Here is a 14,569-nt window from a genome sequence, read left to right as displayed (position 1 = left end):
TTCCTGTTTGGTCAAACAGAGTCTTTGCACACGCTATACGAGCGTCTCTAAAGTGCTTCTACACATGGATCATAACGTGCTGCTGTTCCTCAGATCCAGAGTCCTTTATTAACACTATAAACTCCAGCACATCTTCCCTTCGGATTTCACAGCAGCACGAGTCTCAGACGGCTGATGATTCACGGAGAGATGGATTTGTGTGCTGTGACACAGACTGAGATGTTTAAACAGATGCTGTTTTTGAATTGGTAGTAAAAAGATATATTTTATGAATGCTTTGGCTTGTCATCATGAGCAGAAAGATGAACGTGCCACTCGGTGATATCTTTTAGAGTCCAGAACAGTGACATCAGACAAACTTCTCACAAAACTCTAGACTCTCACAACAAAGTGCTCACTACGGTCTCCACACTTGCTTGATTGAACATATGATGCCCAGACAGCAACATAGTGTTGGCCCAGATCCGGCCCACATCTGACCCGCATGAAATCCATGTGGGCCAGATGTGGGCCAGACCTGGGCCGAAACTGCTTGCTGTCAGGGTGGTCATTTATTTGCTGTGTTTCTTTGAATTATTATCATAATAGTGATAACTGAATCATTGTATCATACGCAGTTTTACGGTGATGTTTTGCATCTATTCAGAGTCCAGACCTTCTCACTAAGATGAGATGGTTGACTCTCATAACTAAGTATAGCAGCTGTTTGGAAACATGTCACTCGTGTTACTCAGAACTCAGCTTGACCACAGTAGAGCTGAGCTCATCTCTCAGCCCAGTTTAGACTGATAGGTGTGAATCTGCTTCATTCTGATGTCACTTCCTCTTCCTTCTGTAAGCGAGCTGCTGCTTTCAGTTAACAATGAAATGAGTTCAGACTGTTTAATAAACTGATCTGAACCCTAATTTTAATTAAATCAACATCCTTCTGAATTAAATTGTATTTAAATTTCTATAAAAATCAATTAATATACAGTATGAGAGCAGTTTACTTTAACTTCATCAAGTCCTCCTTTCAAATCTTCTCTTTTATTATGGTCAATAATTGTATATATTAGATTTACATTACATTCACAGACAAATATCTGAGGGATTCTTAGGGCTCAAAGAAATAAAATGATTAGTAATTAGATAATGACTGAAGTGGAATCTGATTTCAAGAGCCCAAAGAAATGAATCAACAAAAACAAACCTCTGATGAAGATGTATAAAGTGGCTGGAGCTGACACTAGTTCATTCTGATTGGCTGCTCACTAAATGTTGCTCCCATTGGTCCTTTGTGTCTGGATGGGCGGGGCTTGAGTCAGACTTTGGGTTATATTGTATTAACACGCAGTGTGAACAAATATCTTTATACTCAAACAGACTTTGTTTTACATTTGCTAATTATTTTTGGGCAATTTGGGTAAATCTGCTCTTGTAACCCAGCTGTGAGAAAAGGTGAAGTTTGCGGAGATCATTGGTTTATCAAATTAGATTTCTTTAACTAAACACAATCAAGTTGAATTAATATGATCATGAATTAATCATTTTATTATTTTTTCATCTTTGCTTTGCTTCACAGTTTAACATCCTCACATTACCAGCTCATGAAGGGAAATCACCAGATCTGAAAGAAATATCTGAGCAAAGGTGATCCTGACTTCAGTTTCTGCTGGATCTGTTAGTTCAGTTTAAACATAGTGAACACATAAACACATATACATCACAGAAATTATAAAAGATCTTCCACTGCTTCACGAGTCTATCATCAATTGTCATGTAATTTTAATCAGGAGAAAAACGATGGTTGTCATTTACCAAAAGTAAATCTTTCTGTCCAATGTGTTCTCATTATTATTCACAGATATTCATATGTAAAGACTACGTATAAGTTTGCATAAACCCTGAAATGTAGAATATCTTTGTAGTGACAGCAATCTAAATTTTAAAGACTTATATGAAAACATTTCAAATGCACAGATATTTCTGAATCCTTTGAGGTTTTAGCAATGATCTAATGGAATAGCAGGATGATTTTCTTGTGGTCAGATCAGTTGTGGCAAGAAGTGTTAAACAGTGACGTTAGAGGCTGCTGATGTGTGTGTGTGTGTGTGTGTGAGAGAGAGAGAGAGAGAGAGAGAGAGAGAGAGAGAGAGAGAGAGAGAGAGAGAGAGAGAGAGAGAGATGTTGAAGCTTGTGTAGGAGCTGCTGCTGTAGTTTGGCTTGGAGTTTTCCACATTGTTAAGCTGCATCGTAATACTGGAGGACACTGAAATCATATTTTCATACTTCATCATTACACAACATGCAGTTTGTGCTCCATCATCAGTTTGCAGTGGCAGTTATTCTGAAGAGAGGTGTTTCCACCGAGGCTGTTACCAGCTGTAATTGGTTGTTTAGGTGTCTGAACCGACAGCAAAGCAAACTAAAAGCTGTAATTAAGACTCAGGCAGCGGTTACACCTCAGTTTTAAAATGCCTACTTGTGTCCCGAGGTGGAAAGGAAAGTGAAACTGAAGAGATAGTTGAAGCTCAAAGTGTTTTTCATCATCAGAAAGCTCAACTACATATCAGGAGTGGAAAAATGAAGAAAAAAGGGGAAGGGGAAGCACTGGAAATACATGAATGTAAATCAGCTTCCTGACTAGATGTTGTTTGTTCATAACTATTAAAGCAAAATAGAAATAGAAATTTATTATAACTGTTGTAGTTCAGCGCGGCTCTGTCTCAGTTATGCTGCTGAAAGCTGTTCACACTCACGTTATAACAACCATTAGAGCAGTTACTTTGGTTTTTGAGCAGTAGCACCACTAACATGCCCTAGGGGGCTCACCAGACTACTCTTTCTCTGGATAAAAGGCAGGAAGAAGTAGAGTAGGAGTATTGTTTGGTTGGAGAGAAGCATGGCCTCCTTCTGCTAACCTTATGTATAGAGTCCGGATTGAGAAACTGTGATTTTAAGCTCATCCAAGTAGGTGTTATCATTGTTTTGCTGGGTGACATTATTTCATGTAATATGTTTGGTGTTAATTTTAGCCTGTATGTTTTTACTTAGATGGACTCTCATAGATACCTCATCTATGGAGTTATCCTTCTTATTCTACTTGATGCTTCCATCCTATGCTGTACTGTTTCTTAATGGGTTCTAATTAGATCTTGCCAAGTATCATCATTGGATGACTTGAATCAACTGAGATTTGAGATGTTTGAGGGCTACAAGGACATTTATTGCAATGTAAGCTGAACTGAGTCTTGGATTGACTGAAGCTAGAATATGAAATGAACTACTGGACTTTTTTGCTATTTTCTTGTTTGAACTACTGGACTTTTTTTTGCTCTTTTCTTGTCCCTATTGTCATCTGTACCTGTGGTATGGATAATGACCAGATAAGTTTGCTACCATATATCATTTTTCACTATGTCAACTTAGACTTACTTGGAATCCCTGGTGAGTTAGAGAGCCTGAACGGCATCACCAAGTATTCAAAGTGCCCTCTAGGGGTGTTAAAGGCGGTTTTCCACTCATCCCCCTTCCTGATGCGGACCAAATGATAAGCGTTACGTAAATCCAATTTTCTGAAGACGGATGCTCCCTGTAACCTCTTGAACGGTGAAGACATCAACGGCAAAGGATAGGTATTTTTTATCGTGATGTTGTTCAGCTCTCTGTAATCAATACAAGGTCACACGGAACCATCCTTCTTACCAACAAAAAAGAGTCCCGCCCCCACTGGAGAAGAGGAAGGGCGGATGAACCTTGATGCCAAAGAATCAGAAATATATTTCTCCATGGCCTCCCACTCCGGAATGGAAAGAGAGTAAAGTTTGCCTTTAGGCGGGGACTTACCTGGAACTAAATCTATGGCACAGTCATAGGGACGATGTGAAGGGAGAGAAGCAGCACGGGACTTACTGAACACTTCCTTCAGGTCCAGGTACTCCGTGGGCACGTTTGACAAAACCGTGGTCTCCTCTTTTAAGACAGAAACAGACACAGAAGGACAAGCAGAGACCAGACAAGACTCATGACAACTTTCACTCTACAAGGTGACAGTGTTGGAACCCCAATCCACTCGTGGGTTGTGCTTGACCAGCCAGGGATGACCTAATACAATTGGTGCCACAGGAGAGTCCATGAGGAGAAGGGATAGGGTTTCGGTGTGTTTGCCAGATGTGAGGAGAGTTATGGGTTCAGTGGTGTGGGTGATGTGCTGCAGTTCCTGGCCATTGAGTGCGCTGACATGGATCTGACGGGACAGGGGAAGGACAGGAAGGTTCAGGTGATGTGCAAGGTCAGTGTCAATTAAATGACCTTTGACTCCAGAATCCAGAAGGGCGTGACAGGTGTGAGTGTTGTTCGCAGTTTCACTGGAAGGAGAGTTGAATATGTAGTTGAGGACTTCCTGGCGGACATCGCACCCGATAGTAGCCTCAAACTTACTACCGGGCTGGCTCTTTTACCGGACATGTGCATAGGAGATGTCCCGAGCCACCACAGTAGTGACACAGTCCTCGGGACCTCTGCCTCTCTCTCTCCTCCCGGGAAAGTTAAGCTCTTCCCACTTGCATGGGTTCGTGATCAATGACGGGACCGACCATGTTCTCTCAACTCGAATTTCTGATAAGGCGTGTGTGACTGGTCTGTGCCCCCAGGCGGTTAATCCGAGCGTCCACGTGGAGCACCAAGTCGATGAGCCCGTTGAGACTGGTTGGCAACTCGATGGAGGTAAATATCCTTGTGAACACGGTCAGAGCACATGCAGGAATCTGTCCCACAGCGCCTCCTCGTTCAACTTGCATGCCGCCGCCAAGGTGCGAAACTTGATGGAATAATCAGCCACGGATAGATCTTCTTGCCTGAGATCTGCGAGCTGACAGGCAGCTTTCTTGCTGGCCGCGGCCCGGTCGAATACTCTCTTCATCTCTTCTGAGAGGGAGTGGAACGAGGCGCAGCATGGGTGTTGGTTCTCCCACACTGCCGTTCCCCACAAAGCGGCCCTACTGGAGAGTAGTGTGAGGGTGAAAGCTACCTTTGACTGCTCCGTCTCGAAGGTGCAAGGCTGTAGGGAAAGCTCATGGAACACTTGGTTAGGAATGCTCTGCAGAAATCTGGCTCACCAGAGTAACTCTCCGGCACCGGAAGACGAGGTTCGGGTCTGTAGCGGGCTTCGGGGATGTCCTGGGGAACGGGCGGTGCGGGGCGCGCAGTGGGAGAGGTCAGCTGATGGATCTGCTGGGTAAGCTCAGACACCTGTGTCACAGGCGCTTTGACAGCGCGTCCGGTGTTGACTATACTCTCATGCTGCTGATCCATACAGGTGACACTGTGATGAATAAAGTCTGTGAAAGAAGTGGTACTCGCTGCTTCCATGTCGGGTCAGAGCGTTCTGTAATGATATCAAGGAGGTGAGGAAGCAAGTGCGAGTTTATAACATTTATTAAATGACAAAACAAACAATGAACATGAAGACAGGAGGAACGGGGAATTTTGAAAGTCAGGGAGATATCCGGGGAAAAGGCAAATCTCACAGGTGATCCAAGGTGTGATGGTAAGTTGGCAGCAGGAGAGAGTGACACAGGAACTGCGGGGGAAGAGTCGTCAAGGTGAGTGGTGAGATCTGGGGATGAGGAGGAGTGGACAGGGTTCCGGAGAAAGGACAATCCAACGACGAGAAGCACTTAAATGAGAGAAACATGAAGTAACTCTAAGATTGACCAACAACGCTCTGACAAACACAAGACGAAAGACAGGGTGATATGTAGTAAAAGGGTAACGAGTAGCAGCTGGTGATCATGAACAATTAGCGGAGACGTCTACAAGAAACAATCAGTGCTGACGCAAGACACACACTCACTCCACCCACAAAGTGCAAAACCTGAGACCATTGTTTACCAACCGTAATAATAGTTCAAGAAATTCTAAGTAATCAAGTAAGTAATCAAGTGATACAAGCCTGCCAGGAACCAATATCACTACAAAATTATAAGAACATTGCCATTCCAATAGTCCTACAAGGCAGGTATGTCGTTTCCATTATTATACAGGAAGTACCCTCTCGTTGATAGATAGACATAGATCTGAAATCTGAAGTGCAAGAAAAAGTAGTACCTTTGTCCCTTTACATCATTCGGGATGTTTATCTGACTGGCAATTACGAATCCAGACAGCAAATACAACAACTTGGCCCAAGCAGCAGACACTGAAATCCATGTGAAGAAACAGTTGGAAGAATTGTTTTTAAGCTGGCAGTAAGTGTGTATGCAGGAGTTTGGGTGGACTAGTATAGTGGAGCACCATATCATAACTACGGATGAGGTACCTGTGCGATTGCGTGCGTACCAGGATTCTAGAGAAAAACAACAGTTTATTGAGTCAGAAGTACAGGAGCTTCTAAAATGGAGAGTTATCCAACCATACACCTCTCCTTGGGCTGCTCCTGTGGTTGTCGTCCTGAAAAATGATGGTGGCTCCAGATTCTGCATTGATTATAGAGGTCTAAACTCTAAAACTCACTTAGACGCCTATCCTATGCCTCAAATTCAAGATATCCTCCAGTCATTGCATGAAGCTACAGTCTTTAGCACTCTTGACCTTAAGAGTAGTTACTGGCAACTGGAGATGGAGTCAGACAGTAAGCGGAAGACTGTGTTCGTAACTTCAACATGGTTATATGAATTCTTGTGTCTTCCTTTTGGGCTGAAAAATGCTGCAGCTTCATTTAAGAGATTAATGGAACATGTGCTGTGAGAAATCAAAGGAAAATATTGCATGGTGTACATTGACGATATTGTTGTGTATTCCAAATCCATCTCTAAACATCTTCTTCAACATCTGCATCAAGTTCTTGCATGTCTCCACAAAGCTAGCCTCACTCTCAATCTAAAGAAATGCCACCTTATTCAGAATTCCCTAAGGTTTCTTGGGCATGTCGTTTCGGGAAAAAGGAGTGACGACAGATGGTGTGCACAGTACATTCTGTGTTGATGTCGTCAAATGGTTGCACTCAGTGAGCTCCTGACACTTTTTACTGCGACACAACTCAGAAAACACAACTGAAGACAGTAAAATACTGATACGATACCAAATTGTGTGGTTTTTGGATGTAATTTTCAGTCGGAGAGCAACAAGAGAAGCAATATAATACTTCACTGATTTCCTAGCGATAAGAAGAGGAGAAAAGAATGGGAAGATGCATAAACGTAAAGATAAAACGTTTTAAAGACTGATTTTTTTCTCTCCACTTCAGCCCTGATGCCTTTGAGGTTTTTAGTGGACCACAGCTACTGAAACAGCTTACAAATGGCTGAGATGAGAAACTCTATGCCACCCTGTTATAATGTAAATATGCCAAAGCTAATCGTGATGCTGCGGCTGCTGGATGAGTTTCTCAGTGTGGATTTCCCTCGAGATCCAGGGAGTTTAGACTCCTTGTGCGGAAAATCGATGGTACGGCATTTGGTTTAAGCCTATACTTATATCCATCACCACCTGTAAGCTCTTTCAACAGCTGTAGTCATCATATCAGTTAATAGAAACAGTTTAGATGGCATTTTCCTTTCATCTTGACTAAGAATAACACATTTAGTGTTTACAGCGGTAATCAAGAAAACCCTGCATCACTGCTGTTCCTTACGCGCCACCTGCTGACAGAGAGTGAATTTACATTTTCATTCAGCCTGTCTGCTGTTTGCTTTGTTTTATGTAGCCTAATTCCACAAATCTAAAGTCAGACCATTATGTTTTTGCTTTGGGTTTAGAAATTATACAGTCTAATTTAAATCAAAATAGAGTTTAACCCTCCTGTTACCCCCAAATCTGAAAACATCTGTTACCCACTGGGGTCATTTAAACCTCATGAATATTATATTTTTATTATTCTTTTTTTTTTTTTACAAAGGTTTGTGACTCAGGTAATTTATGTCTTTGTTGACTACTTAAATAGCCTTTTAAATTGACATACACCCACCACCCACCACCACCCTCCCCACCCCTTATAATACCCATTACACGACTATAGAAACATTTACAAATCACCATAATATCTTACTGATTGACCTAAAATTTGAAAAGTATATATATATTTGGTGTTGTATTTGTTTTATAATATTTCTAAGTATGGATTTATGTAATCTAGAACATTTGAAAAGAAAAAAAGAATTATTTATTTTATCAAGGAAAGTAACACAAGTTATGTTTGGGGTCAGTTTGACCCCGGGAAAAACAAACACAATTTCAAACATTTAAAAGGATTTTATTTTTAAACAGAACATCATCACAATCAAAACATCAGTAAGGAACACATAACAGTCCTTTTTGTTATCAAGGATTGCAACATACATAATGTGTGGGGTCTTGCAAGACTTGCAAGTCCCTGCCTAGTGTGTATACAAGGAGCACAGCTAAGGCAAGATAAAGAAGAGCCATAAGTGGCTCGCAGATCCAAACCATAAAATCTGATGAATGTGAGGGGCATCCAAGACAAGAAGGCCTTGACAAGACAAGAAGACCTGACAAGAAGGCCTTGGAGGCTGCCATACTTTGGTTCAAGTGAGCCTTGACTCCAAATGGTGTGGGGAGATCAGAGGACTCAAGGTTTTAGGATAGCATCCTGATCAACCACTTCTTCTGGCCGGAGGCCTCAGCCTCAGTGCACTGCAGAGGAAACATGTAACCAGAGGGTGTCTGCCCACTGAATGGCCACCAAGAGGGGCACGGTAGACTGTAATGGCCCCCACATAGACCCTCAGGGTGGAGTGGGTCAAACCTGCAGAGAGAAGGGCCTGCAGGAACTCCAGAACTGTCCCAACTGGGCAAATAACTGGGTCGTGCTGGCATTCTTCGCACCAGGAGGTGAAAGGTTTCCACCTCAAGGTGTACAGTTTCCTCATGGAGGGAGTTCTGGATTGAAGGATGATCTCAGCAACCTCGGTTGAGAGACCAAAAGCTACAGGATGTGCCCCCTCAGGGGCATATTGCATTTTGCCCTTCCAGTGTCAGCATTCCAAAGGCTTGCTGTTGCTTCTCCTTTTGCCTTGTAGACTCCTGCCAAAATAAGCAACCCAATGTAGGCTTTCAAGTCAGTCACATCAAATTCTTTCCAACCATCCCCATACACACGCCTACCCTCTAAGTTTGTCATTTCAAGTACATTCTTTTCAATTGATGGTGTGGTGAAAAGAAGAAATGCTGATTTTATATCTTGGACATGGCTGACAGTATATCTAGTGGCCCATGGAACCATTTTGATGACATTAGCGGCACTAACACAAATATTGAATGGGGTCAAATTGACCCCAAAGTTAATAGGAGGGTTAATAAAGCAAATAACCATATACTTCATGTACTTATATTGTCTTTCCTTCTTGTCTTTTGATTAAAATACATTTAAAAAATCAGTCTTGGATTCTGCCGTAAAGTTAAGATCATTGCATCCCTAAATTTATTTTTGAAATGAAGAAATTTGAGGTTTAAATGTTAGTAATGCAGCTGCCTTTGGATGATAAAGTTCTCTAATTTAAATTTCTAGATGAGTTAATGTCAGTTTATTTATTGTGCAACCACCTTATTTCATATGTAATTTGTTTCATGTCATAAAGCTATGAAGTTTCTGTGTGAATGATCGGTGGTGGGATTGACCTATCGGTAAGTCCCTCCGCCCAAACACAAATGAGCCAATGGCAGTTGAGTATCAGTTGCACAGGGAGCAAAACTCGGACATCTGTAGGTTTCAGCCATAGGCATAATATATATGCATATTCATGTCTATGGTTTCAGCGCCATAGAGAAACATTGGAGGATGCAAAGCTCACATTGGTTTGATAATGTTTATGCTACAAAAATGTAAATCAATGTGTCTGTGGTACTAATTCTGATTCCAGATATCCTGAGAGGATAGGCAATGACATTTATTTTATTACATTTCCTAACCTAAAAAAAAAAAAAAAAAAACAGAGCAAAAAAACAAATTGTTCCTAAGCATTCAACCCCAATCCCAATGAAAAAAAAAAAAAATACTAATTTTAATACATTTTAATATTCTCATACTCCAATTAAGTTAAAGTTTTAATCTGCTCAAGCAAAACATTAATCTTGTGTTTCAGCAAGGTATCTCCGGCTAAAAATAAAGTTAGTGTCCATGATAACATACTGTTCTCACGTGCAATGTACAGTAGGTCAAGAACACCTTAACAAAGGTCTAAATTTCAGTGTCTCTCCATATTAAACTGGTTAAATGTACATTAATTTAATCATACTCTGCGATACATGAACCGTGTTGATCTGGGATGTCGTGATCTGCGATCATGACGATTGTAATTGGAGACTTCTCCCGCTTGCATTGTGGTGAACCCTGGCTTTGAGTTATCCAGCATAATTATTTTTATATTTTGTATATCCCTCCATGGCATATTTAATTCCCACTTGACTGGTTGCCCTTCTATGTCCAAAATTGTTCAAAAACATTGTGGGACAAGGCTTTCACACTGACAGGCTGCCATTGTAAGAGAGTGAGCAGCTCAGTTTGTTTGTCCAAGGGGGCAACAGTAACTAAAGAGGGAGGGGGAGGGGCTTATCGATAGGTCAATTGGCTGTGCAAGGGGCACCAGCTAAAATCTTACCTAGAGCACCAAATTGGTCAGAGCCACCTCTGGACAGGGCATAGGATTAATAAAGTGAGTGCACATACTGTAAATTAATGTAATAAACTCATAATTATCCTGGTAGTCTTCAATAAAATCACTTGATGAATAATGAATATTGAATATTGAATAATGAATAATGAATATTGAATATTGAATAATGAATAATGAATAATGAATAATGAATAATGAATATTGAATAATGAATAATGAATATTGGCTGACCCATTATTTAAATTCTTCACTTGCACAGACAACAATGAAAAGACTGTATCAGTCAAAGCTCATCTTTGGGGAGGGAATAGATACAGGAGACTGTGATAAATGGTGATGAGATGAGAGAAGTGCCCAGGGTGGCATCGATATTATTACAATCATGCTATTCCTAATTGCAACATATCTTTGTTAATTGCAGTGGAAACTGTGGGCTCAATTTAACAACACCACAAACATTATATATATTTTGTCATAATACTATTAGTGAATAAATATATTTTTGAAAGTGCAACCTAACGAGATATTCCAAGAATGCTGATATTTCACCAGTATTTCACCAATCAATCTGGAACAAAAAAAATTCTAGCTGGAATATGTCCATCCATCAATTATGAGCATTTAACGGAAACGTGAGGAGCGAGCGGTTGCGATAGCGGATGGAGGAATGACGAATCCACCGGCTGAAGGGAAGATGTGCTGAAGTTTGTGGTGTTAATAAAGGATTCTAGATCTGATGTGTTTTCTCAGGGTTGGAGAGAGAAAAGCAGCACATTATGATCCATGTGTAGAAACACTCATTTCTCCTAAGATGCTCGTGTTAATAATTTCAATATACTTAAAAAACTGTTTCAGAATTCATTCTACAAATGAGTCTTGGATGATGGAAACCTTTTCAGTAACTAACAATTTTGATCACTAATAATTGTATAATTTTATTTCTATTTGACGAAATGCAGACTAAGAGAAAGAAGCGTTCCCCTGCGTTTCTCAGTGCTAGTGGTTATGGTTAGACAGTTTGTAGAAAATGCAGGAGGACCTGAGCTCAAGACAACACCAGCATCAGTCAACGCTCGGCTCTCGAGGGGAGATTAACCTGTTGAGGTGGAAAGATCTTTTTTAGCTCTTTGATTCTTCTTTAATTGTGTGATTTTACTTCTTGGTAAACCGTTTATTTAACCCTTTCCACATGCCCAGAGAAACACATATTAAACATCAGCTGCCAACGTTTTTTGTTTGCAACATAAACATTGCTCATCCTTTTACATTCACAGTCACCTACACCACGAGGCCTTCAAAATGCATCTGGCTTTCATAATATCAAAACAACTTCTACAAATGTCTTTTATAGAATAAATCAAATATTTCATCAATATCTACAGGAGAAATGTTAAGCAACACTTGCTTGCGTACTGGCACAGCGTCACTATATACTCTAGTACATTTAAACACTCAGTCTGTAGATCAGAAAAAGTAAAGAAACACAGGAAGAGCTGGGAGTGTTCAAAGAAAGAGTTGAGATCATATACTGAAGAGAAAGACTGAGAGAAAGAGAAAATGTCTGATAATAATCATCTGTGTCTGCTGGAACTGATCTTTCTCTCTTCACTTCTCTCAGGTGAAGAAATCTGTTTTCTCTTCAAGACACTCAGTGGAATCAGACTGAGAACGATGATCAGTTTATTCTTGTGTTTCATAGAGAACACACTGGATTATTCCTGAATGTGATATGTGTTGTTTGTATTAAATGATACAAAAATACCGTATGATCTGAATCTTCTGCTTTTTATGCTGACGTTAATATAATTAATAGTATACTGATCAGTCACATGTTATTGTGTTTCAACATGTGTTTTTGACATTCTAATTTCTTCAGATGCACCTGTATAAAATAATTCTCAATGTTCTTGTGTTTCAGGTATCAGTGGAGTGGATGATGTTCATGTGTTCATCAGTTCTGGTGAAGATGTCCGTCTGCCGTGTAATAATGCTCTTCAGGACTGTACATCAACTACATGGCTCTATAATAACAGATTCAGAGATTCAGCAGCAGTTGAACTGATTAAATTAGGGGAAATTAATAAAGACAAAGACAAAGACATAGAGAGTCATGAGAGACTGAGTCTGGGGTCTCGCTGCTCTCTGAACATCAGGAACATCTCAACAGAAGATTATGGATCTTACATCTGTCAACAATGGACTGGTGAGAAGAGAGACCAAAAACAAGAACCTGATGCTGGTGTTTATCTGCATGTTCTTCATGGTAATTTATGATTATGTGGTCACTCTGGGTAAATGCTTGGTTTAATCTCTGATGATGATTGAAGAGTGTGTGATGTGTGTGTTATTCTGTGTTTCAGTCTCATCCTCACACACTGAGATCAGTGCAGGTCTCTCTGTGACTCTCTTCTGTCAGCTGTATTCATATCCTCGAGTCTCTTGTGATGATTGGATCCGTTCTGAGAGAATTCATCTGTTCTGGGTGAATCACACTGGTGTTAAATCAGACTCCAGATATCAGATATCATCCTCATCAGATCACTGTATCATCTCTCTGAATAAAACACTCCTGAATGAAGATGACAACAGAGAGTGGAGATGTGAAGTTACTCACAGAGATCAAGTCAAGACCTCAGTCACATACACTGTCAAGAGTTCAGGTGAGAAATGAATTTTACTGGGGGAAGGGAAGGATTGCATAAAATACAAGCTATAAATTGCTTTATGTGATCATATGTTGTCAGTGCTATTTCTGAGCATAAAAGGTTCCTAAGGGAAATCTTGAACGATGATAGATGATAGACTCATGAAGCAGTGGAAATTCTCACAGGCTCCATTACATATTTATCATTTCTGTAATGTGAAGCTCAAGTATGATGTGATGATGATGGTCTGTTCCTATGTTCATTATGTTTGAAGAATTGAATTAAATTGACTGACCTACAGAAACCAATAAAACACAAGGAGAACCAAAGCACCACAGCTTCATAATATATGCAAATGGTTTAATCCAAACCCTTCAAACTTGGGCATATTCGTTCTGATACCAGATCACTCTAAATTGTAATGTAGACACATGGATTTTCTGTTAAGCTGCTTTGTAACAATGTGTATTGTGAAAAGATATATACAAATACATATGAATTGAATTAATAGGAACTGCTCTGTATATATATATATATATATATATATATAGGGGGTCCAGGGAGCACAGGCGTAACATGGCTCATTCCTGAGGGGACTGGACAAGGAGATTTTGGTGGATCATAAACTTCTACTTCGAAGTCTGAATTGTTCAACCACAGGACTAGATTAATAAGCTCGATCAAGGGAAATCACCACCAGGAAGAGTACAACAGATTGTGTCCTCATCCATCCCTAGCAGAAAACAAGCGCCCAGGAACGAGTTGTGATAACTCACCTGATTTGCAAGATATATAAAAAAAAAAAAATAAGCAGCGCAACTTTTCCCAACATTGATAATAAACCAGCATTTTAAGCCCTATTCACACGGGACTAGTATTATCTGGGGACCTTGAGTGATTTCACAAGATGGAAAGAGAGATGCTGGCCAAGGCTAAGATATGCCGATTTGCATGAGTCTAATACTATCACAGGTTAGTATTCGGCAAAATATGGTAAGTCATTTGCGGGGGAATTTTTATGTTACACATGACAGACATGACCGATTTGCAGGGAATTAATATCACAAACAACCTGCACTATTATTACAAATGACTGGAGTTCACAAGGTAAAACGAATCACGTGTGAATGGGGCTTTAGAATGATTTCTGAAGGGTCATGTGACAGAAAACTGGAGTAATGATGCTGAAAATACAGTTAGGCATCACAGAAGTTAATTATATTTTAAAGAATATTAAAATAGAAAAACATTATTTTAAATTAAGTACAATTTAATGATTATTTTTTCTGTATTTTTAATTTAAAATGCAGG

The 14,569-nt window shown here is 40.1% G+C and overlaps 1 protein-coding gene across 1 annotated transcript; it reads left to right on the top strand.

The window, feature by feature from the left end:
* The first annotated feature begins 11,566 nt into the window (after positions 1 to 11,566).
* LOC113094617 (uncharacterized) lies at positions 11,567 to 13,284 on the top strand. Its single transcript, XM_026260212.1, has 3 exons — positions 11,567 to 11,621; positions 12,532 to 12,876; positions 12,974 to 13,284. Exons 1-3 carry the CDS (start codon positions 11,567 to 11,569, stop codon positions 13,282 to 13,284), a joined length of 711 nt encoding a protein of 236 aa, XP_026115997.1.
* Positions 13,285 to 14,569: the final 1,285 nt, after the last annotated feature.

Source organism: Carassius auratus, unplaced genomic scaffold (assembly GCF_003368295.1).
Source record: "Carassius auratus strain Wakin unplaced genomic scaffold, ASM336829v1 scaf_tig00215412, whole genome shotgun sequence".
NCBI classification, from domain to species: domain Eukaryota; kingdom Metazoa; phylum Chordata; class Actinopteri; order Cypriniformes; family Cyprinidae; genus Carassius; species Carassius auratus.
Note: the sequence above shows the minus strand (reverse complement) of the source record. Positions and strands in the feature narration are given on the sequence as shown.